Source organism: Gadus macrocephalus, chromosome 15 (assembly GCF_031168955.1).
Source record: "Gadus macrocephalus chromosome 15, ASM3116895v1".
Taxonomy (NCBI): domain Eukaryota; kingdom Metazoa; phylum Chordata; class Actinopteri; order Gadiformes; family Gadidae; genus Gadus; species Gadus macrocephalus.
In genome coordinates this window covers 12166325-12192424 of record NC_082396.1, presented here as the reverse complement: position 1 = coordinate 12192424, position 26100 = coordinate 12166325, and the positions used below count along the sequence as shown (strand labels likewise).

General features: G+C 48.8%; 1 protein-coding gene across 1 annotated transcript in view; it reads left to right on the top strand.

Annotated features, from left to right (window-relative positions):
* Positions 1 to 26100, top strand: part of LOC132473657 (adhesion G protein-coupled receptor A3) — a 123551-nt gene that overhangs the window by 15092 nt on the left and 82359 nt on the right. The window contains exons 3-7 of the mRNA XM_060073869.1: positions 9202 to 9273; positions 10802 to 10873; positions 11089 to 11160; positions 11998 to 12161; positions 19628 to 19841. Of these exons, the coding sequence (XP_059929852.1) occupies positions 9202 to 9273; positions 10802 to 10873; positions 11089 to 11160; positions 11998 to 12161; positions 19628 to 19841 (594 nt within the window). The remainder of the gene's footprint in view (positions 1 to 9201; positions 9274 to 10801; positions 10874 to 11088; positions 11161 to 11997; positions 12162 to 19627; positions 19842 to 26100) is intronic.

The following is a 26100-nucleotide window of genomic DNA, read 5'->3' as shown; positions in this document are numbered from 1 at the left end:
GACTTCTTATACCCAGGGAAATAGGCACAATTTCACCATATCAGACATACACTAACCTAATAAATGGCACACAGGTTTGTTCACTAACGAAAGTCAAAGACGTGTGGTTGACATTAAAATCAACTAAATCTTGCTGGGACGCCATCTTGGCTCCCGGCTGTGAACTTGACCAGCTGTCCAATCAACAAAGAGATAAGCATCACGCACCAATCAGGAAGTAAAGGCCCATGTGCACCAGATACGGTACTGCTCCGGTCCTCTGGAACCTGCACGGCTAATACTGCTGTTCCGTTCTATTTCCACATCTGGTCTAGTTTTGCCAGATAAAGTGTTCATCTGAAAAGTGTGGAAATACACTTTGTTAACGTGTGATACTTAACTCAATATGGTTGTTGCAAACAACAGATGACTATCATAGATGATTGTCATTCAGGCCAATTATGTAGAATCATTCAAGACCAATGCTGACCGATGCATTCCCTGAACGACCTATTTGGATGTAGTTAAATAGTGAAAACATATTTGTGGGAGGGATGATGGCTGGTTTAAGGCGGAGATGGCCTACTGTTATCGATAAATATTTTCCATTATCATCTTCCAGCTTATCACTGGTTATCGCCTGTTCACATCGGAACAGAACTTCCGCAAGGTAGTGATACGCAGGAGACATTAAATTCAACTCCATGTCTTCCCATCGAAGATTCGAATCGTCAAAGTTTCAAGGTCCCTTCTGCTTCTCTGTAGAAACAGCTGTCTTGACCTTGTCCGAGGCTTTTGCCCAACGATCAATTTGCTTCAAGGTGAGGGTAAGACATTAGTCAATGTTGTGTTTGTTTACTATCCGTATGCAATCGATGAAAAATAAGGCACTGGAATGTGTAATGTGAATGTTGAGATGTAAACAAGAGGAGTGTTAAGCACACTTTATATGAGGTAAGTGTTCTGGCCCTAACATCATGATTAGTATAATGTTTGACCCACAAGCTCACACCAGGAAGGCTCAGTGGTCACCAGGGGTTACTGAGAAGCAGGGGGTATTCCACTGTATAATGGAGTCATTTCAGGAGCTATCGATTTATTTGGGGTGGCTCAATTTCAGAACACATAAGAATGCATTTCAAGTCAATTGTTATATAACATGTCATGAAAGAAAAGGAATTTGATCTTAATTTGGTCCTCGCGGCTGTAAGCTGCAGTTTGTAGAATGATGTGGGATCTAGCGGTGAGGTTGCACTTTGAAACCAACTAAATACAACGCCTCAGCCCTCCATTGCCATCGACCTAGGAGAAGCTAGGTCCATAGTACTGGCCTGTATTGTGTAAGGGGCCAGTACTTACTTCCAGAATGATTGCATCCTTTCGGCTGGGTATCGCCACTGATTTCCCTGAATAAATTAAATTCTATTGGATTCAATATCAATTCAATTAGGGGTAGTTACAACAACTTACAATTACAGCTACGGATATTGCTCGTATATATGAAAGTGGTGCTCAGAGATGCTGTAAATTGTACAAGGAACAATCTAACTTGGTGCACAATTGACCCCAAAGCAGTAAAATAAATGTAGTTTTTATTTAACAATACACACAGTACACAATACAGCAGTCAACGCAGTATAGTGTTGTTCCCAAATGGTGGCCACCTGGGACTAACGACAAGCTTCAAGAATCCACAGGAAAAGGCATACATTAAAAGATAGATCTCTGGGCCGTCTCTGTGGCTCAACCTGCTAGTGCTCACCATGAAAGCACTAGCAAGTATGTCTTTCCCTCGCTCCAAACTGCTTTTCTGTCTCTTCACTCTCCTGTCCATAAGGGCACTAAAATTTCCTTAAGATTATAAATACTTTAACATACAGTTTAAATAAGATTGTTCACATGATTTTATGAACCGATATCGGATCATTCAAATGAACTTTGATTTAAACAAAAAATAAAAATTTTAAACCCCACCCGTCGCCATCGAGGACACATCGACGGGGCGATGTGACCCGTCGTCATCGAGGACACATCGACGGGGCGATGTGACCCGTCGCCATCGAGGACACATCGACGGGGCGATGTGACCCGTCGTCATCGAGGACACATCGAGGACACACATCGAGGACACTTGTCATCGAGTGACATCGCTCTCCTCAATGACACTATGGTGTGCATTTCTTATAGAACATTGTTCATTATAACGCTAATACAGAACAACCATACTATAATAGTATCACAAATTGAAAGGGCTACTGTAGAATATGGTGCTGCAACATGGTAGGCTACATGGAGAGGACCCACTCCCTACGTAGATGTAAAGGGGTACATCTAAGGTAATGAAATCACAATGATTCTTATTTTCATGGGATTATAAACCAATTAGAACCCATTTATGAACATTATATTCCATTTCTGCCATGTCCGTTCCACTAGATGTCACACAATTCAACACACTCATCTTCAAGTCAAAGTTGCTATTAATGACTTTGGCCGCTTCAGTCAACCTCAGATATCTCCTTTCAGTCCGCAAACATCCTTAATTATTTTCTTTTTACCATTTTAAAGACAGTTTTCTGTCTATTTTCCAGCAGTAACTTGTTTGCTTTGCTTTGAAGCATGCTTAACAATGTGGTTGCATTCACACAACAATCCGCATCTTCATCATCCTTCACAAATCCCGATCCAACAGACCACTCGCCGGTCAAGACTTTTCATAATATCCCCCCGTATGTGAAATGTTTGGCGCTGGTGCTGATGTTGTGGCGTTAGGATTCAGATCCTCTCTTCAACCCCCCCCCCCACACACTCCAGACATATTTGAAAAACATGACAGAAAATGTCTTGGCAGCATCTTTGCACTCTACCCTTCTTGGGTAAGCGGATGTATGAATATGCAAATCAGAAACACCCCCATGGTGCCCCCTCTCTTTTGAAGCAGGCTGGCCGAGGAACAATGAGTGGGCTTACATGGACACAAATAAACTGATTATGACTGGCTTAAGGCGAAACCGAGGTTGTTTGAACGGCAGATCTCTGGGGATGGGGACGTGTATTGGTGCGGGGGCGATGTTCTGCACACAACTATCGTCACACAGTCAACATGACGGGCTTGAGGAGTGCCACGATCGGTAGGAGAACGGGCAAAGCCAAGCTTGTGCACAACATGAGCAACGGCACGGGTTAACGCCATGTGCTTCTCTGCTTTCAGTGAGCAGCCCAAACAGGCACACAGTGAGCAGCGAGACTGTGTTTTGTGGGTTGGAGCAGTGAAAGTTGTACCGCTACATCCTTTAACAGGAGACACATGTCTGGATCTAGACGGTTCAAAATTAAATTAGCACCCCCCCTTACCGCCCCCCCCCCCCCCCATATCGATGCAGGGATTAGAAAGCTAGCTGACTCGCCCATTTAGCGTCGTGCGAGTAAGCTGTGCGATCGCTGCGGTGGCGGGCTAAATGATAAATGATTCATACGTTGTCGTCGTCGTGAAGTATGTATCCCCCAAGTATGTATGCATGTAGCACTTCTGTAGGGAGCCGAAGAAACCACGCACACACACTCACACACACGGGGAGGGGGGATGCTTCCTGACACAACGGCAGGCAGCCACACAAGCCCCCGTCACGACGTGTACACACTCCCTACTGTTTAATTGGACATAAGCTGTCTAACCCCCCCCCCCCCATCTCCCCTTAACTCCCCATCCACATGCTATTCCTCCCCCGGCCCGCATTCTCTTTCTCTCTGTCTCTCTCTCTCTCGCTCTCTCTCTCTCTCTCCCGCCAGCCTACATCCTCACTCTCTCCCTGTGTCTCTTTCTGTTTCTCTCTCCCTGTGTCTCTTTCTGTGTCTCTCTGTCTGTGTCTCAAGCTCTCTCTCCCCACATTTGATCGCTTTCTCTTCCCACATACTTGCTCTCTTTCTCTCTCCCCACATTCTCTCTCTCTCATACCACATCTCTCTTTCTCTTCCTCTTTCTGTCTGTCTTTCTCCCCACCCTACGTCCTCTCTCTCTCTCTCTCTCTCTCTCTCTCTCTCTCTCTCTCTCTCCCTCCCCCCCTGCATCCTCTCTCCCGCTCCCTCCTCCTGGCGCCCCCGGGAGGCTTTTCAACAAGTTCTGCAGTTTTATTTACAATCCAGCCGGCGCCTCATCTCCAGCATCGTGATGACTGTTTGCTCTCTGCATATCTCAGTGGAGCCCTGTGAACACCTCCCAATGACAAACACACACACACACACACACACACACACACACACACACACACACACACACACACACACACACACACACACACACACCGGGCTTCCCGGGGAGGGAATGGCGTCATTAGATCTGCTGTGAGACGACGTGGCCTCGCAGAGTGGGATTTTAATTATTTACTCGTTGTGGTTTTTCAGTGTGGTGGTGGTGGTGGTGGTGGTGGTGGAGGAGGAGGCAGCCGGCGGCGATAGCGGTGGTGCATGGCGGTGGTTGGGCGTCAGTGCGGGCTTGACAGTGCGGTGCACAGAGGCGTGCAGGAGGAAAGGGTCGCACCGTGAGGGAGCTCAGTGGGTGGGGTTGGGAGGAGGGGCAACTATATTCGGGAGTCCCTAACCTGCCACCGCAGGCTGCTGGAGGGCCCTCATTAGTCACTGTCCCTTTCTGCTTCATCTCCCTCTCTCTCTCCCCCTTCTCCGTCTATGGCCCTCTACCGTCTTCCCTCTCTCCATTTTCTCTTCTTCCTCACTCCTCTCCATATCTTTATGTCTTGTTCTCCCTCACTCTTTCTCACTCTCCATGGCTTTCTTTCTCCGCTCAACATGATAATTGGGGAGACGGGGGAGACATGTGGGGAAGGGGGCGCGCTGTATGTGTCCTCATTGCTTCGACCTCAATATTTGCTCTATAGGGTCGTGTGTGTGTGAGCAGGCCGGCAGCGATCCACATAGCAAGGGCTATTCTAATTCACTGGTGCAACGGTTTGTGAGCAATCATAGCAGGACCACATGCTAAGAGGCATTGACCAACACAGCAACACATTATCTCCTGTGCACACGTAGTCACTCGAAAATCCTTTGCACGAGTCCGTTGCACGATTGGCCAAAACCCTAATTCGTTATCTGATTCGCCGTTGTGTGCATGCTTGCTGCATTGTCATTGGTTCGTGTGTTGCATGCCCTCATGAGAGGGTCTTTTGACAGTTGTTAGATATATTAAGGGTCTTCAATATAATGGGATTTTATATGATCAAATCCAATGTATGATTGAATAAAACAAAGTTATTTTCACTGATTGCTAGGGGGGGGTGGGTATGGTGTGTGTGTGTGTGTGTGTGTGTGTGTGTGTGTGTGTGTGTGTGTGTGTGTGTGTGTGTGGTATAATAGAACAGAGCCTGAAGATAAATGTAGCCATTAGTGTGGTGCGGTGAGCGGTGCTGATATCTAGTGGCTTCAGGAAGTGGAGCTCTCTCTCACATACACAACACGGTACGGTTTAAATTAATCGAGGGGAGGCACGATTTTCAGTAGCATTTTAAACGCTGTGTTTAGACCATCTAGTTTAGACCACGGCCTCACTCTCATTCTTCAAACACTTCAGTCCAATGGAGGATAGAGCGTTGGATGTTTAAGCATTTTGTCTCATACGAGCTGCTCCAGCTGCTTGCTTTCTCTGTTTATGCAACCATCATTTTGTTCTCTCTACCAAAGGTGGCTATCAGCTGTGTGTGTGTGTGTGTGTGTGTGTGTGTGTGTGTGTGTGTGTGTGTGTGTGTGTGTGTGTGTGTGTGTGTGTGTGTGTGTGTGTGTGTGTGTGTGTGTGTGTGTGTGTGTGTGTGTGTGTGTGTGTGTGTGTGCGGGAGACCTCTTGACCAGAGGCAGAAACAGCTGTGCTCTCAGGAAACAGGAAGACTTATTTATTCTAGAGAGCTTCCATCCTGCCTTCCTCCTCTCCTGCCAATCATCGAACAATAAAGGCCAGCCAGGCCCCGAGAAAACACCAGAAGCATTAGCTTGAGCCACTATCCAAGCGTTTCAGATTCATAACGCACGCCAGCTGGGACGCACACGGCCACACTTTATTTAATGATTTCCAACACTGGCTCAATTTGTCCAACTGCCTAACTCCGGCCCATCAGGGCCCCCTTAGACTAAACACTCGTTCTCACTGAAGATGTTCCCGAGTCACGGCAGACTCTCGGCTCTGAGCGTGTGTGTACCCTGACTTCTGGGAGGGGGTTCAGTATGGTAAAAGAGGTCACAGCTGCTTCAAGGAGAGGAGGCAAGGAGGCAAAGAAGATGTGCCAATCGTGAATAAAACCGTGGACGGCAACTATAGTGCAAAGCTATATGGAGTTCACAGGAAGGCTTGTAGCTAGCGCCTGTATCTAGCTGGGTGAACCTGCAGTAGAGCAGGATAAAGGGACACAGACTGATTTCTTGGAGGGGGTGTCCTGAACTTCCTGTAGTGTCATGAAGACGCCAATGCCTTCTGGTGTAGACAACACGTACTAGGGTTCCAGTGTTTCTGATATGATACTTTATTGCATTTTATAAAGTGGCTTGTGATAAATTGAAGTCCAAACTGAAAGTGAGAAAAAAAGTGTTGGCGGGGCGATTTCTATTATATTTTCACCTCCTTTCCTCAAACGCCGCTGGAGGGTTGAGCTCAGCTGTTTTTCTGTTTTGATACAAAAAAACAGCCGGGGTTAGACACACGACACGTTCATAAATCTTCAACAGTAGCATGTTTCCTTATCTCTGAAATCCCCGCGAGTTGACCCCTGTTGCCCGCCTCCCACACACACGCACGCACAATCTCACACACCCACACACAATCTCGCACACACGCACACAATCTCTCACACACAATCTCTCTCACACACACACACACACACACACACACACACACACACCCACATATATATATATATATATATATACACACTCCCCACGCAAGAAAGCAGAGAGCAAGAGAGAGGGGGAGCCAGGCTCACACGTTGCTGGAGTGCTGGCTGTATGTAGAGCCAAGCTGTGGGTCACGAAGCAGCTTGGGATGAAGGGATGGACCGCAAGGCCGTCAGCCCCACAGACGACCTCGCTGCCCCAACATTGTGTGGATAACCAAAGAACCATGTGGACCGGGGGCAGAGATAGGAGATGCCTTGGCGGGGGCGGGGGGTGGGGGGGAGAAGACCTGTCTGGATAAGGAGGTCATGGCGTCACAGAATAAGCCTGCTTCTCCGACTCAATTAATTGGGTTATTTTTTTTGTCAGTGTGAATGAATGTATGGAGGAACTGATAATACACGCTACACGCGTGGCACAGGAATCCAGTGTGATGTGCCTGAAGAATGCATGATGAGGGATCATTATCATGAGGACAATTTAGAGCCAAGTTGTGTTCGGACTGGGAGGATTGAGTTTCGTTCAAGGTTAAGTGGCAGTTAATTTCGAGGACTAACTAAAGGTATTACAAAAAACAATTATCAGCAACTTTAGTTTAAGTTACATTTTCGTGTGTGTACGATTTGCCTCAGTTCGGGTTTGTGTAAAATAATTCAATCATAAAATGTAATTTTTATAAAGCAGTAACCTTATTTTATGATTGACAGATTTGCCGCAAACACTGCAGATGTTTTAACGACCTCAAGCGCGAGAGTTTAAAATAGATCTGTGCCACTGATTCACCTTTATCCTTTTTTCATACGTTATTTTTCCCATTATGAGCCAAGAGTATATAAACCTTATTTTATTTATTGTATGCGCACTAAATCACAACCTGGTGACAACCGATTTACTTAAGTTCCTTTAAAGATTGCATATTAAAAGTATTTGAAAGAGGTAGTTTGAGGAGCCGTGCATTAAGGAGGCCTAATGGTGCAGACAAAGTGTGCCTCAACCGTGGGCCGACAATTTATAGAGACACAGATCATTAGGCGCCACACAGGAGTAATTCATCTGCCTTATAAAAATAATGGCTCATCTTCTTCCCTGTGTAAGTGATGCTAATTTCCCCCAGAATGATCCTTAGTTACAGTCAGCAGCCGTCGAGCACGATGGCCTCTGTCCGACCACAATCACAGCCATGTTGACACACTAGTTTTGCCACCCCTAACGGGGAGTCTTTTCGTTGTTGTTTTCTCCGAGGCCTATCGCGTTTGTGTCTCTTGATGTTTGTCTTGTTTAAGCTTGTTTTGCTTTGGCACACCGATGAATTAGCGTCAAGACTTCAGCCGCTTAGTTACTCTCCAAAGAATAAATTGTTCGCCACTGTATTTTCCTCATTACTCATTCTGACCGTGTTTTACGATGTCCCCCCCGGCCCTCGTTTCTCTCTGTAATGTGTCCTGAATCTGACTGCTAAACCTATTGGGGGGCTTGTCGGCCGTTCTGTTATTGTGTTCCTCACGTTTCCACAGAGAGGAAGCGAAAAGCCTCCTCTGATTCTTATCACACTCCCTACAAGCCACGAGTTAAAAGAGGAAACCAGGCACACAATCTGAGGAAGTGTCCCCGCTCACTTGATGGGCCGAGCCCCTGGCTGAGCAGCTGACAGGTGGTCCCCCCTCCACCAATGAAATAACAGATCTTATCGTCGGTGAATTGCTACTCCAGCTTATTGTGATGCATTGATATGGAAACGTAGATGATGCCCACATCTGCTATAAGTACACTGCCCGGTGCGGCAAGTTTTCGGCAATATTTCAGGTCGGATTCGGTGACACAGATCTCAACTGTCGCGAACAGTGTTAACCGCACATTTCATGGGATCTGATCCGTCTAATCCGACCCACTTCACAACAGACCCCTTACTGAACATCCTCTTTTGATGGACTTGTCATGCGAGGGATGCAGACGTCCATGTGCATTGTCCTGGAGGAGTCTTGTCGTTAATGGCTGTGTTTCCACGGGACCCAGGCAGTGTTGGACTGCGTGTGCACATGGCCCACGCACCCTTTGGTTTGCGTCACGTTGTTTTGACCCCAACCGCTCGGCGCCCGTGGCCCGTCTCACCCCCATTCCACCCTCGCGGTCGGAGAGAGCGAGCCCCCGACTGACCCCCCCCCCCCTCTCCGGGCGGGCGTCGGACCGCCGCCTCACTCTGAGCAAAGAGGGGCGACACTTTAAAAGATAGATAGATAGTTACATAGGGGGGTTGTCGGTGATGTTGAATTACTAACGCTGCTCTCTCTCCATGTCTCCCTCTCTCTCCTCCTCTTCCTCCTCCTTCTCCTCCAGGGACTTGAGGAATAATTTGATAAGCACAGTGGAGCCGGGGGCTTTCCGAGGTCTAGTGGCTTTGAAGAAACTGTAAGTACTCTGAAACGACTGTGACAGCCTACTCAGGGCGACAAGGGGAGTGGCTGAGGCCCGCTCCGCCAGCCGAGGTTGTTCAACACTGGTACTGGATTAGGAGGTAGACGAGGAACTAGGACTCTGCTACTGCACTTCCACGTGTTCCTTTTCCGCTGCAACGTGGGTCAGAGGGAGGGTTTCAGTGGTCTCTAATCACATTGTCCAGATGGTGGCGTACAAGTTAAGAGACTTCAACCTCGGAGCCAAAACTAGTTTTGCTCCGCTGTAACGTCAGGAGAATAAAATGCTACGAGCGGCAGGGCCCAAATAAGATCGATCACTTCATAGACCCCTTAATGTATTTTGGCTGGAGTAGAAAGCAAGCGTTATTTTAAGGTTGACCTTATGCGTTCGTAATTTTCCGCACCAGCACACGTATTCAGGCTCTCTGCATACAGGCTGCGGCACGCAGGGACATGATTGCACCCCTGATAGGTTTGGTTAGTGGGTTTAAGGGCTGGACGGGGTGCAGCCAGTGAGTTAGTGTGTGTGTGTGTGTGTGTGTGTGTGTGTGTGTGTGTGTGTGTGTGTGTGTGTGTGTGTGTGTGTGTGTGTGTGTGTGTGTGTGTGTGTGTGTGTGTGTGTGTGTGTGTGTGTGTGTGAATTTTTCGGAGTGTGTTTGTGTGTTTGCTCAAACTTGTGTGCGTGGGGCTGGTTGTGTGTGTGAGCACCGGTGCCAGGGCTCTCTGGGAGCAGCAGAGTGCTAATTTAAGTGCTCCCAAACTGATGATTACTCGAGTGCTCTGCTTATTTCCCCCCAGCTGCTGTGGCGTGGCTGTGATTACACAGCGCAGCCTCAGAATGCCACAGCGCTCTGCAGCCTCTCGCCTGCATGCTGCAGCATCTGAGTGTGTGTGTGTGTGTGTGTGTGTATGCATCTGCGCGTGTGTGTGATTCTATGTGTGTGCGAGCATCTGCGCATGTGAGAGCATCTGCATGTGTGTGTGTGTGTGTGTGTGTGTGTGTGTGTGTGTGTGTGTGTGTGTGTGTGTGTGTGTGTGTGTGTGTGTGTGTGTGTGTGTGTGTGTGTGTGTGTGTGTGCGTTTGCATAGGTTAAAAGGTCATGAAAGGCCACAGTTGATATCCTGGGCGTTAGGGGTGGGTAAACAAACGTGACCCACGTGTAGCAGTACCACTAGCACAGCTGGTGAAGTGCTCTGTGCGGGTTGTTCCAGGGGCATGTCTCTCGCCCTCCAGCTCTCTCTCTCATGCCGAGGAGCCCTCTTCCACTCTAATTATAAATAAAACAAAACATTCAATGTAAATGCATGTAAGCCTGCAGGATAAACACAATTAACACCAGCATGCACGCGCGTGTCCCTGTGTGCGCACACTTTACACAACGCGTACTCGCACCGCGTTCTCAGTTATTCCACAGCCCTGTTTAACTAGCCAGTTTTGAGCAGTGATGCGAGGCCTGTAGTGCATTTGTCTCCAGGAGAGTGAGGTTAAAGTTTGCCCCCTTTTGCTCATGTCCTTATAGGGACCTCTCCAACAACAGGATCGGCTGCCTCTCCGCCGAGATGTTCCTAGACCTGGGAGCCCTCTCCAAACTGTGAGTGAGCCATGAATTGAAAACGCATAGCGTGCCGTAGCTGTATGCTCCGTTTGCACGCTGCTTAGCAAAACAAAATATGATGTTTACTTTAGATAACACTGCCGGGACAAGACCCAGGGATGAAACGTGCTTTTCATTTTTCTTGCCACGGTTTCTTCGATTTGAGCTTTCTTTCGTATGCATGTATTCATGTGTGTGTTGTCTCAAAACAGGAATCTATCTGGAAATATTTTTTCCACGCTGACCGTGGGGCTGTTCTCTCACCTGGCTGCTCTCAAAGTGCTGTAAGGCAAACACACTCAATACCTGGCTTCCACCCGAGATCAGATTGGATTTGTTCATCAAAGAAATAATAAAGAACATTGCATCATGTATGCATCCCTGCAGACATCCCTTTATCCCTATATATATATATATATATAAACGAACACACACACACACACACACACACACACACACACACACACACACACACACACACACACACACACACACACACACACACACACACACACACACACACACAGATGGTATACCCCCCAAAAACACATCATACACAGTGAACAAACAGAAACACAGTCCACACAAAAAAAAGACACAGTGCACAGCATCACAGCCTGAGGTTAATGAGAATGAATGATAAGAAGAGTGTAAAATAGATGAATTAAGCCAGAATAAATACATTTTGATAAATGACTCCCATTATAATCTACAAGTGTGATTCAGGTGACTAATGTCCTCAGGACAGGTGCTTAAATAAACGACTCTTCACACAAACAAACCTATTTATGCACAACGACCAACCACAATTTACAACACAGTCAGCTGCACGCGCACGCATACGCCCACACACACACACACACACACACACACACACACACACACACACACACACACACACACACACACACACACACACACACACTAAAAAATGCACACCAATTCAGGACAATGCTTCCAAACACAAAAACCTAAGTTGCCTCAGATGCCCCCCATTAACAAAGTAAAAGTAAAGGGAGAGTCAAACAGGGGGAAGGGAAGGGGGAGACGTGTCTCGATTAATTACCAGGCCACGCACGCGTTGGGGATTGGGATTGTTAATCTGGCGTTCCTCCCTGCAGCCACCTGGCCTCCGAGACGCTGTACTGTGACTGCCAGCTGGAGTGGCTGCTCCTGTGGGCCAGGGCCAACGCGGTGAGGCTGGGGAACGACACCGTGTGCAGGTACCCCACCCACCTGCATGGCCTGCAGCTCCGCCACCTCAGAGAGCAACAGCTCCGATGCGGTAAGGCTCAGGCGCAGAGGTCTCAGTGTGAAGGATGTGCACAATATACAACGGGATTATAGCCACAGCCGAGTTGGAGATGGCTTGGTCGGAACAGCAGGGACGGGTCGCGTGTGTTCTGATGTGTGCCATACATTCTGCAGATGGGAGACATGATTGATGACGATTGTCATGTTTCACTTTATTATTTAGTTGTATGCAGTTGCAGCCAACAGCTGTTTGGTCCATCTCTGTGACTTGCTGAATAACCACTTGCTGGTAATGTGCAGGTGATGAGGGCAGTGACACATTCATTCTCATTAGGTTTGTTGTCATTTCCATTAAATGGAGGGTGTGGTAATGAGCAGGTTGTCAACGCCACTGGGGTGAATGCGTTTCTTATAGCTTGCTGGTTTCTTTCAACAGTTGGGAATTCAACAAGTGATCCTCGATAGACTCACAGCCAAACATTGTCGATGTCTTCGGCATCTGCCTTAAAGCTTGGTGAAAACAGTGGGCGGAAAAGTAACTCCCTAGGTTCCATAAACAATTTCACTCCTTTATTACTGTTAATGTAAGGCATGCAATTTAAATTAAGCAGTATAATCTGCAATATAATTGTCGTATTTAATTCAATAGAAAAATAAGAACCTATCTGGCATACATTTGATCCACTTCCACCTGAAAAAGCCAGATATTCAACATCATTACGGTGCTAATTTTAGCGTTAGCGTAGTGAGTGTTTCAAAGAGATTCTTCCCGCACCGAACGGACCCCCTGCCGAAAGTGTTTATGGCTGAGGGATGTGTTGTTTAAACTCGCACTCGGCTGAACGAGGGCGTGATGAAGTAGGTCGATTTCACAAACAGGTTTCCTGCTCCACTGTTTTCCTTCCACCCGCTGTGAATCTATTGTGCTCAATCAAAGCCCGACGCTAAGCCTGTCAGAAGCGCCCGTAGATTGGGTCCGGATCAGCTCTCATTGTCTCCATGCCTGAATGGCCCTGGCCTGTCTTGGCTTCACCACCTAGCCTGGCCTGCCCAGGCCTGGCCTGGTTTGTTGGCATGGGGTCGTTTTTGGCATGGAGGAAGGTCGTACATTAAAGGGTTGCTTGTTGGAAAGAGGCTTTGGGTATCAAGGCTGCCAGATATAAGCATGCATTTTAAACCAGCATTAAGTTCCACAGGCAGACTTGTCACATGGCCGGTTTAAGCTGTGGCATCTTGCTGAGCTCAAATCAAAAAACGAAACAGAAATCGGTCCATAAATGTCAGCTTTCGCTTCTAGTGGAAGATTCTGGACAGGGGAGTCCAGAAGCTTCCAGAATGTAATCACAAGCAGGGCGCTTGTAATGGTCTGGCAAATGGGAACTTTGCTAAGAGTAACATGAGTAATAGTATTCTGTGGAATATGTCAAATTAAGGTAAATTAGGTTTGGAGGCTTTAGCTGCCTGTCTTTATCCTATGCACACCTCTATGTTTAGACAAAGGCCACTGGACAAAGGTTAGACTCTTTAATCCAGGCTCGAAGGGGCTATCCTCCGAGATTACGGCAATTTATGAGCCTGTATATTCAACCAAGTTAACTTTTCCATCATACATAAATGGTAAATTTTTCACACCGACTCCCAAATGTATGTGATTCAATGGAGAATGTTTCTGAGCTGAAACTGCCCTTTTTTGGTGAAATATTCTTGTTTTTTGGCAACATTTCTCCCTCTCCCTCTCTCCCTTGACCTCTCTCGCTCCCCTCATTGGTTCAGTCTCCCTTCTGCGCGTTGTCATCTATGGGTGAATTGTATCTTGTATGAGACAGTATCCGGGCCACTCCCTGCATGCCTTACACCAGGGATATGGCTACTGAATGGGAAAACACACACTGTGTGTGAGTATGTGTGTGTGTGTGATGAAGTTAGTGCACACATACTCAAACTGTGTGTGAGTATGTGTACGTGTGCATGTGTTTGTGCGTTTGTGTGTGTGTGTGTGTGTGTGCTTGTGTATGTGTGTGTGCGTGTGCATACCTAAGCACACATATCTGTTGCATCTATGAGTATTCTATTCTATTGATATAGCTGAATATGTCTGTGTTGATGCGGCTCGCAGACACAATGTATGATACTGCTTCACAGACACTATGTGAAACAGCGGCATGAAAATGTGATTCAGGTAGAAAAACGTCCTGCTTGAAAAGCATACACCTTGGATTTAAATTAGATTTGTAGTAATTTGCTGAACCTTACTACTGTTGTTTTATCAAAGATTGGCCTGATCCTCCACAATCCAAGCTGCCATGCACCCAAAAATCCACTTTTCTTTTCCAGCATATGTGTGTGCGCGCGTAATCCGACTCCGAGTGTGCTTATTTCACTGACGCTCCGAGCTCAATGCAGAGGGCTATCACAGGGGTCTTTCTAAGCAGACCACCGCAAAGTGAGACCACTGCCTGCCAGACGGGGTACACTCCCCCCTGCGCTCCGCGGGTCCATTATGGGATTAGAGCGTTACAATTATGACACACACACACACACACACACACACACACACACACACACACACACACACACACACACACACACACACGGGGGCAGACTCTACAGCCGTGTCCAGCTGCTGTGTTAAAACCCATATGCTACAAAATCTGCAACCGTACAGCCATGTCTCGAAAACATTGGAGGCATGTAGCCCCCCGTTTGCCTTCTACACGCGGCGCATTCCTGGGGAAGTAACAGTGTTACTCTGCACCTGAGGTTCCTCTGCCAGACGTTTGTACAGTCCATTCAGCTCCATCCAGGGTTGAGGTAGTCTGCGCTCTAGCTTAAGGTGATGGGGAGCAGATGTTTGGTGAGGGCGGCGGGGGGCGGCCTTCAGGGATTCGGAGGGTGGGCTCGAATTTCAGCCATTGAGACCCGTTCTAGGGATGCAGGTCAGGTACCACTTGTAAATGACGGGGAGCCGAAAGGGGGGGTGGGGGGGATCTGCTACTTCCTTTAGACCGCGATCAGGTGCTTCCTGTTGTAGGACTTTAGGCCGTCGGCTGTTTTGCTCAACTAACTAGGCTCTGCTGCGCGGCTTTGATTCAAACTTTGCATCAAAACCCAGACCCTCTCTCTCTCTCTCTCTCTCTGTCTCTGTCTCTGTCTCTGTCTCTGTCTCTCTCTCTGTCGATCTCTCTCTCTCTCTCTCTCTCTCTCTCGATCCCTCTCCCCTGCTATCTCTCTGTTTGTGAGTTGATATTTACTGCATGATGACATGGTGGTGCAACAGCCTCCTCGCTGGGGAGTATCACACGTAAGAGGATAAGACGCGTGCCTCCTGGGTGCCTCTGTATAGGTGCGCTGGTTTCATGATTCTCAAAGTACAGCTCTCACCCTCCCCCTCCCCCCTCTCTTGCTCGCTGCGTGTCATGTCACTTTGAAGCTTGGTCTCTCGCTCCCTTTGTATTTATTTGTGTTCCTCCTGGAGATGAACCGCGAGGCTGAGTCCTGCTCATCAAGAGCGAGCTGGTTTGAGGGCCAGGGTCAGGACACGTGATCTAAAGAAGAGGTTGTGTGAAGATAGCCCTGAGATGCAGATTTATCTGAGGATATTAATAAAGGATGCAAAACGCTGTCTGTACTCGGGATTGGAGCCCAATCGTACCTGTTTGTTTTTTGTTAAACACATATTCCGTCACACTTTTTAATAACCAAATCCGGTGAAATTTTTATTTCTTACTGGACAACTATTTAGCTGTATTTCGTAGGATTTTTTGTAACTAATTTAGCCGACTTATTTTAGGGCAGCTTGTCCATAACAATAAATATACAAGAGGCAGAGCAGGACATCTTGAGGGCAGAACTCTCAATTATTGTCTAAACAAGTGAAGGGTTTTAATATGAAACACTGCTATCAGCAGTCATGTACTGATAGAAGTCTAATACTGACAAATACTGACAGCTGTGCTGCCTAAAAGGTAATGAACACTAGCCCTGAAGTTCAGTGGCCTAGTTTGGTGTGTGTGTGTGTGTGTGTGTGTGTGTGTGTGTGTGTGTGTGTGTGTGTGTGTGTGTGTGTGTGTGTGTGTGTGTGTGTGTGTGTGTGTGTGTGTGTGTGTGTGTGTGTGTGTGCGCCTCGCTATCCAGTGTTGTGTTGCCTCACTGACTGCATTGTCTCGTCTTCGATAGAGGTCAGTTTCATTAGCCTGACTCCTGCTGGCTGCTACACAACACAGCCTGGAAGCAAGACACACACACACACACACACACACACACACACACACACACACACACACACACACACACACACACACACACACACACACACACACACACACACATCCTGCACACACACACACACACACATCCTGCACATAAACTCAACGATTGATCCCACTTGTCACCTATAGGAACAGCTCCTATCCGCTGCTCACCCGTTGCTGCTCCAGCCCCAGCAGGGTGTGGCAGGCTCCAACAGGCTCAGAGCCGCGGTCGAGGAGAGGAGCTCTGAATGGTGTCGGCCCCCGTCGGGGCAGCCGCCAGCAACTCCTCTGACCTGTGCTGGATGCCCAGCAGACGCGGCCCGAGTCTCGACACCCCCCCCCCCCGACACTCAATGAAAAGAAAGTGTGTGTTTGATTGTGTGTTTGTGTGTGTGTTTGTGTAACACGGGGTCGGAGCTGTCCAGAGGTTCTAGGTCATTGGTGTCGGTTCCAATGTAAGAGGGCAGCTCCGAAGCCCCCCCAAGGACGCGTCCCTATCGGGACGCACCGTTACCATGTTTTTACATTTTCGACCTCAAACGGACCTGAGTCCTACACACATCGAGTGAACATACACAGCCCCTTGACATTCTGACTCCCCCGCTCCTGTTCGCAGTGTGATTTGTGTCTGCAGTACGCCATTGGCGATCAGGTGGCACGCTCCGACCTTCCACTCGTGTCAAGACCGATCCGCTTACATGGCTCAAGCGCCACCCGATTGGCCGGCCCAAACCTATCGGCTCCGCCTCCTCAGGGCTCCCTCGTACTTCCAAAGTGTTACAATAGAGAGTGGAAATCGAGGTGAAAAACAATATGACTCCATGTTTAATTTTGGGTTAGCGCTACAAATACGAGGCGGCAGTGGTGATCCGTGCGCTGTGGGCTTCAGGCTTGGGCTTTTCAGTAAAGATTCCATTTGGTCGCAGACCTCCTCTCCTCACCTCCCCTCCCACGTCAAGTCGAGTCCGGCATCACCCACTCTTGTCTGCGTCAGATCAGACAATACAGAGATATCGTGGAGATAGGGAGCTGTTTCCATGGAAATGGTGTGATGGCTGCAGCAGGCACGGCAGCACATGAGGTGGACACGGTGCGGTGAAGGCGTTGGTCGTTGGAACAGCTTCAGGAGGGGCCGTCAGCAAAGAATCCGTATTTGTATCAATGCAACGTGATGGTGTATTCGATTATGTTTTTGTTGTATCTCCGGTTCTCTGCTTGGGCCAGAGTGTACTGGACTGGTCAGTGTGGCTGAACGTACGTTCACACCAATAAATTCATGAGCAGAAAACGCTGCCGGCAGAGATCCACTTTGAATGGGAGCTGGAAACGAGGATACCGGAAACGAGGATGCTTGTGTCTCAAGTACGCCATGACATCGACCTCAACAGTTATTCAAATACTCCACCTGGCACCACTACCACTACCACCTCTTAACACCGCCACCAGAACCTCTAACACCACGCCCTTCCGGTGATTAACACCACCACCAACTCTTACACCACCAATACCACCTCTTACACCACCGCCGCCGCCCCCACCGCTACCAGATCTAACACCACCACCACCACCACCACCTTTAACCCCACCACCATCCGACGATGACCATCGCCAATGCCACCTTTAACACCACCCCTAATATCACCTCTTTTACCACCAACACTACTACCACATCTAACACCACCACCATCCAACGATTACAACCACCTCTAACAACACCACCATCTTTAAAACCACCACCACTATCAAGACCAGCACCACCGTTACCAACTCTTACAAAACCCCCCTTAACCTCCGACACCACCATGACGACCTCCAGCCCTGATTACCTCCACCACCACCAAGCGTGCACCACCAGTGTATTCCCCTCCTTGGTGTACCAGCCAGTGGCTCTGTTTGTATGTGATGCGGTCTAGGGGGATGAAGGCCTCAGTGAAGGGGGGGGGGGGGGGGGGGGGTAGTCTGGTTCCTTGGCGAGCGCTGGGTAATCCTATCAGCTCGCTGCTTGTAGAGAGTGGCGGTGGCGGCGGCGGCGGCGGCGGTGGCGTAGGCGCCCATTGTGAACACGTTCCCCAGGAGTCAAGGAGAGGGTGGAGGAGCGCCCAAGGCTACACTCTCCTTTATCAGCCGCTGTTCATCTCACAAGCAGCAGCCTCCGCAGCTACATGCTGCTAACAGTAGGGGGGGGTGGTGTGACCTTGAACGTCTGTGCGCTTGTTTGTTTGGCAAAGTCGGTCTGTGTGTGTGTGTGTGTGTGTGTGTGTGTGTGTGTGTGCTTGTGCGTGTGTGTGTGTGTCTGTCCACTTATTTGTGTGGGTCAACTTTATATGCATGTTTTAAAGAGAGAGTGTGGGTGTGTGCGTGTGCGTGTGTGTGTGTGTATCTGCAATTACACACGCATCGATGGATATGTGTATGGATTGGTACACTTGTATACTATGGAAGAGATTGTGTTTGTGATTGTGGGTGTGTGGGTGTGTCAGGACATGCATGTGAAGAGCATGATTATGATCTCCCTCCTTGTGTTTGAACATGCCAACACCACCGGCTCTATCGTGATCTCAGTGCTGATTATGACGCACTTCACAGCCAGATCCACCCGGGGGTAGAGCATGTGTAATCCACTCTCTCTTTCTCTCCCTCCGTCTCTCTCTCTCAATGGATCAATGGCCTGTGATCTGAGGAGGGGTTTCGGTCACACCCGGCGTTAACGCAGGCCTCCAGTGAATACCTGTGATCGGATTGTTGTGCTTTTCAGACTAAATAGCAGTGGGCAACCCTTTTTTAATCAACCTGTATTGATGCTGCACCACATAGGTTTAAAGGAGGACAGTGTGGTGCACGGTAATACTGTAGCTAGGAGTTTGGACTGGTCACAGCAATGGTCTGAGTTTGTTCCCAAATGTCTGCATCCTACCAGGAGGCATCCTTTAGCAAGCTGATCCCTGAGATAGGTCAAACCGTTATTATGGCCCTAGAAGAGGAATAATAATTAATTTGCTTTTATAGAAGAGACTCATTGGTAAAATGGGTAAATAGTAAGTGAATTGTGTCCGCGACTGTGTTAACACTGCACTGGATGCGGTCTAACACTTACAATGTGATTGTAAGTGTTAGACACCTTTAACGACTCTGCAGGAGTAATTTCCCCCTGTATGTTTATGATCCACCCCCTCCCTCCTTACGCTTCTCAAATTGACCCCTTCCTATCTCCCCCTCTCCCCCTCTCCCCCTCTCCCCCTCTCTCTAGACGGGGCCCTGGAGCTGCCCCTCTTCCAGCTGATCCCCTCCCAGAGGCAGCTGGTGTTCCGGGGCGACCGGCTGCCCCTGCAGTGCACCGCCTCCTACCTGGAGCCCTCGGCTCAGCTGCACTGGAGCCACAACGGGCGCGCCGTGGCCACGCACGAGGAGCGCGCCATCTACCTGGAGGACACGCTGCTGCACGACTGCTGCCTGCTCACCAGGTATAGGGGAGCAGGGCGGCGGGGGGGGGATCTACGGTCTGGATCTATAAATGCATGCATGCGCACACAATCCATGCGTTTTGATGTAAACGTACATCCGTGAATGGCGTGTTTGGACACATAAAGAAATGCACGTATAAAATGGGTGCTAACATGGATCAGGGCGACCCTGCATCATGTTCACACGCGCACGTGCACGCACGCACGCACGCAAGCAGACACTTACACACGAAAACAATCAATCTCTCCCTGTCCCTCTCTTTCTCTCTGGCTCTGTGTCTTTCCCGGTTTCCCTCAGTTTCTCTCTCATTACTCATCCATGTTTTATCATGTCTCTCTGCTGTCTGGTCTTCCTGCTCCTCTTCCTTTCCCTCTGCCTCTCCCTCTTCCTTTTCCTCCTCCTCTTCCTTTTCCTTGCCTCCTCTCCCTCTTCCTCTTCCTCTCCCTCCTCCTCTCCCTCCTCCTCCTCTTCCTCCTCAAGCTGTCGCTCCATCTCCAGGAGGCGTCTGTTGTGATTTAGCTTAGCGTTATTGGCGCCCTTGATTCCGATCTGAAAGGACAGGACAGAATTGGCTTGGCAGCTCGCCACCACCCCTGGCGTAATCTCACGCGCTCCCCCCCTCCGCACCCCCTTCTCCCATCATCCTCCCCCCCCCCGCCCCCAAGGGTGGTCCGGTCTGGACCCCTAGTGCCCAGTGCGGGGCCTGCCTGCGCCAGGCGGAACAGATGCTGAATCATAATTGCGACCGTAATGTGGCGCCGCAGCCGTTCACACGCCTAAAGGACAGAACTCTCTTCCTGCTTTGTTTTTTGTGTGCGTGTGTGTGTGTGTGTGTGTGTGTGTGTGTGTGTGTGTGTGTGTGTGTGTGTGTGTGTGTGTGAATGTGTGTGTGTGTGTGTGTGTGTGTGTGTGTGTGTGTGTGTGTGCAGGTTTGACTCTGTGTTTGTTAATTTTAATGTACCGGTATGTCTATTTTTTTTTCAGATGTATCCATATCCTAGTCTATTTGTGTGCATGCATCTGTGTTTTAATTTTTTGCCTGAGTGTGTTTGTTTTATTTGTGCGCATGGGTGTGTTTTATTTGTGATTACGTTAATGTTTGTGCTTTGTTTTAATGTTTATGTGTCGGTTTTATTTGTGCTTTATATGCGTCTGTTTGCTTTTGCTTTTATCTGCCTGTGCATTTAGTTTGTGTGTATATGTGTGTGTATTTTATTTGTGGGTGTGTTTACTTTTGTTTTTATGTGCCGGTGTGCTTTATTTGTGTCTCTACAGTGTGTGTGTGTGTGTGTGTGTGTGTGTGTGTGTGTGTGTGTGTGTGTGTGTGTGTGTGTGTGTGTGTGTGTGTGCGTGTGCGCGCACGCATGCGCATGCAATGTCGTTATTAGATGCAGGACTCCCATCAGCCCGGGCTCGGAGGAAGGAGAGCATGGGTGTTGATTAGTTTAGCTGCTGCTTGCTCCCTCGTCTTCCTCGCAAACATAAATATTGATGATGAGTGGGGACAGAAATATGTCTCTCAGTGTCAACAGGGCCAGCGACGCCTCTCGTATCGCGGTTGACTTGGCAAGCGTCGGGACCATACACAACGAGCCACGCATACATTTCACAGATAAAACCGGCCATTGGTTTCAACGTGGACACAAGAGTGTGTCGATTTGTTGTTGTTGTTTACCGCACTGGGATTTACAGTGTGCTGTTTGTTAATCAGCCTGTGAGAGCGGCTGGAAGACTTTGAATGACTGCACCGCCAGGGCAGTGCACCAAGTGGCCCTGGTGTGTCTGGTACACGGTGTACCCCTAATACCCCTAATACCCCGGGTACAACTAGTGGCCATAGTGTGTCTGGTACACGGTGTACCCCTAATACCCCGAATATCCCTAGTACCTCGGATACACCTAGTGCCCCGAGAGTGTCTTGGTTACATGGTACCCCAATACCCCTGGTGCTAAACGCACATCTAGTGGGCCTCATGTGTGTTACACATGGTACCTCTAAAACCTCTGGTATACAGAGTACCCTCTACGGCCCCTACTACCCAATAGTACCAACAGTACAACCCCCAGCTACAACAAGTACCCCCAGTACCCCTAGGGCCACTATTACCCCCAGTACCACTAACACCAACAGTACCCCTACTACTCACTAGTACTGGGGGTGAGTGGGTACCACTAGTACTGGTACCCACTCCTATAGTACCCCCAGTTCCACTAGTACGCCCAGTGCAACTGGTACCCCAGTACCCCTCAAACCCCTTATACCACTACTACCCCCACTACCCCTATTACCACAACCAGTACCCCTAGTACCCCCAGTATCACTAGTACCCCAGTACCCCTGGTACCACGGTTACCCTCAGTACCACTAATAGTACGAGACCCCGCGGCCTGGAGAGGCGGGCTGGTGCTGTCAGCAGTGACTCAGAACGCGGGGCTGACTCCCCTTATTGGGAATTATTTTGGCGGAGGCGAGCGCGGCATAGTTACGAGCAGTGTGCAGATTCCCGTTCACCTTGCAAGGCTTGTCCTCGGCAGCCAATCAGCGTCGCCCCTTTTTCACGGCCTGTCGGAGAGGAAAGATAAACAGGATTTAGCCCTGTGGCATGAAGCCTCCTCATCCCCCTCCTCCCTCTCCTCCCCCCTCCTCCCTCTCGTCCCCCCCCCTGTTTGAATGGGTTCGCTCGCCGGGCGCTGTAAGCGCTCAGTGATAACGCTTATTGCTCCCCCTTCTGAAGGTGAGACGTGTGAAAGATACCTTTTTTATTTATTTTTTTGTGAGGTTTTTAACAAGCGTTCGCCTGTGAGCACGGGCGTCTGACCCACACATGAAACGGCGCTCGCGGGTGCATGCGCGCGTGCGTGTTTGTGCGTGCACGAAAGTGTGTGCGTTTGCGCGCAAGACTGTGGGTATTCGCGCAATGTGCTTGACTCCTATTCTCGGAGGTGCAGTGGCATCCCACGTCGTCTTGCTGCTGCCACTGTTTCCTGTTGGCACCAGAAAGAGGCGATACTCCCGGAGAGGAGGTAGCGAAGAGGACAGCACCCCGATGTGTTTCTTCTGGCCCACACAGCGTGTGGGCCAGAAGAAACACATGCGCATAGACGCACACACACACCCACACAAAACGCCATTAATGAGTTCAGGAGACAGGTCAAAACTCCTAGCATTAGCAAGGCCAGAGGCAAGGCTCAGACCAGTGCTAGATCATGTTTCATTAATCAAACATTTGAGAGCCTGGTAGCGTGCTAAGAGGTATCTCTGGTTATCCGTTTCATTTTTAATCAGGCTAATCCCGGGCAAAACGAAAGATCCCATTTTGGATACGCTAGTGAAGCACTGGGAAGTGTGTTTTCCCTTCACTTCTCATGCACCTCAGATCTTTCTCCTCTAAGGCTACTGGGTAGAGTGATGGTTTGAAGAACACATTAAGTGTCTTCTATATTAGATGTGAAGAAATAAATATTATCCAATATCCAATATAGTAGGTTATGCCATTTACTGACCATCTCTAGGATTTGCTATGTTATCTCAAATGATCAACTTCAGGGGCAGCATCATTCTAAAATGAAATCAAAGTGTTTTTAATCCATCACTTTTTTTTTCTCCAATGGTGCATAACTTCTGTCAGTGATGGCCCTCATGATCGTCAGCAGCATCTGTTGCCATGGCGACCCAATTCGATAACATCCACAGGTTTTGCCTTCAAGTTCATCAGCTTATTTCCCAGCAGTTTCACCTGGTCACAAAAAAAGAGAAAAGGAGAGAGGGATGACCTATGAACGTACAATATATATAGACATGGCTATTTATATAATGAGGAATGATTGTGTTGAGTAATATTTAATGTTAAATGTCTTGGCGAGCGAGCAGAGTGAACTAGTGGTCCTGCAGTGTTTCCCGGGATCAATTCATCACATAGAGTGGCGTGGTAGAAGGTTATTGATATGACTCCTGCTTGGCTTGTGTGTAGTGGGGAGAGGTGTCCTTCTATCCAAAAATAATGCCTTTCTGCCTTTGTCACTGCACATGATTTAATACAAGGCTGTGTGTGTGTGTGTGTGTGTGTGTGTGTGTGTGTGTGTGTGTGTGTGTGTGTGTGTGTGTGTGTGTGTGTGTGTGTGTGTGTGTGTGTGTGTGTGTGTGTGTGTGTGTGTGTGTGTGTGTGTGCGGTTTCGTACGGGTGCGCACGTGTGTGTGTGTGTGATTCCCGCTGAATCCACCGGACATGACATGACAGCCGGCGGAAACATTCTTCCTTTTGTTGTTACCATGGGGACAGCAGCTACCAAATATGAAAAAAGAGCAAACACCCTAACCCTTTTCCTTCAAAGCCCTATTTGTTATATTCCGCTATGAATAGCTGTCCAGGGAGCTCTTTCAAACAAAACATGACATGGCTTTAAGAAAGACACTTTCCCCTTGTGTATATGTGTGTGTGTGTATCTGTGGAGACAGGGCCCGATCTGCGGGCTGTTGGAGACAGAGAGCGACGGATCAGAGGGCCACCGTCTCGTAAGCAGCATTATGCAAAACAAATTGTTAAATAGTGCGCAAGCGTGAATGTTCCTAATAGGTCCTCCGGGAAGCCCTCCACAATGGCTCAGTGTTAGTGGAGAGGATGTAGGTCAGCTCCTACCTCCACGCCGGCTGGGTGCGGATGTCTCTCGCTCCCTTCTGACCCTCCCTCTCTCTTTTGATTCTCTCGCTTTGACTCCAACAGTTGGACTCTCTCTCTCAGACGCACTCGTTATCGGACTATTTCTCTCTCTTCCTGATTCCCTCTCTCTCTCACACTGATTATCTCTCTTTCTCTCTTTCTCTGTCTCTCTTTCTTGCTGTCTCTCTGTCCCTTTGTCTTTGTCTCTGTCTCTATCTCTGAACGCTAGTTTCATTCGGGGCGAAGCCAATGACTGCTGCACAAAGAAAGTAATTACCCATAATAATACTACTACTAATAGTACTTGTTGTTGACCAAGGGTCTGGACCTCTTCCTCTTGTTTTGTCTGGGTTTGGGGTTTCACTGGGAGGGAGAGAGAGGCGGGGCGGGGGGGGCGGGGGGGGGGGGTGACCTGCTGCTGCTGCTGCTGCTGCTGCTGCTGCTGCTGCTGCTCTCTCTATTCAGGCCTATTCACCTCTTTGTTGTTGTTTGTTTTCCCCATTGTAAGGCTGGGATGGGGGGGGGGGGGGATGAAGAGCATAGGAGGGGAGGTGCCCAGCACTTAGACTGCTGGCCCATGTTCACACAGAGAAAGAGAGTCACCGTCCCTGTTGTGACCTGTTTCTCCACCAGGGAACATTGTCTGTCTGTCTGTCTGTCTGTCTGTCTGTCTGTCTGTCTGTCTGTCTGTCTGTCTGTCTGTCTGTCTGTCTGTCTGTCTGTCTGTCTGTCTGTCTGTCTGTCTGTCTGTCTGTCTGTCTGTCTGTCTGTCTGTCTGTCTGTCTGTCTGTCTGTCTGTCTGTCTGTCTGTCTGTCTGTCTGTCTGTCTGTCTGTCTGTCTGTCTGTCTGTCTGTCTGTCTGTCTGTCTGTCTGTCTGTCTGTCTGTCTGTCTGTCTGTCTGTCTGTCTGTCTGTCTGTCTGTCTGTCTGTCTGTCTGTCTGTCTGTCTGTCTGTCTGTCTGTCTGTCTGTCTGTCTGTCTGTCTGTCTGTCTGTCTGTCTGTCTGTCTGTCTGTCTGTCTGTCTGTCTGTCTGTCTGTCTGTCTGTCTGTCTGTCTGTCTGTCTGTCTGTCTGTCTGTCTGTCTGTCTGTCTGTCTGTCTGTCTGTCTGTCTGTCTGTCTGTCTGTCTGTCTGTCTGTCTGTCTGTCTGTCTGTCTGTCTGTCTGTCTGTCTGTCTGTCTGTCTGTCTGTCTGTCTGTCTGTCTGTCTGTCTGTCTGTCTGTCTGTCTGTCTGTCTGTCTGTCTGTCTGTCTGTCTGTCTGTCTGTCTGTCTGTCTGTCTGTCTGTCTGTCTGTCTGTCTGTCTGTCTGTCTGTCTGTCTGTCTGTCTGTCTGTCTGTCTGTCTGTCTGTCTGTCTGTCTGTCTGTCTGTCTGTCTGTCTGTCTGTCTGTCTGTCTGTCTGTCTGTCTGTCTGTCTGTCTGTCTGTCTGTCTGTCTGTCTGTCTGTCTGTCTGTCTGTCTGTCTGTCTGTCTGTCTGTCTGTCTGTCTGTCTGTCTGTCTGTCTGTCTGTCTGTCTGTCTGTCTGTCTGTCTGTCTGTCTGTCTGTCTGTCTGTCTGTCTGTCTGTCTGTCTGTCTGTCTGTCTGTCTGTCTGTCTGTC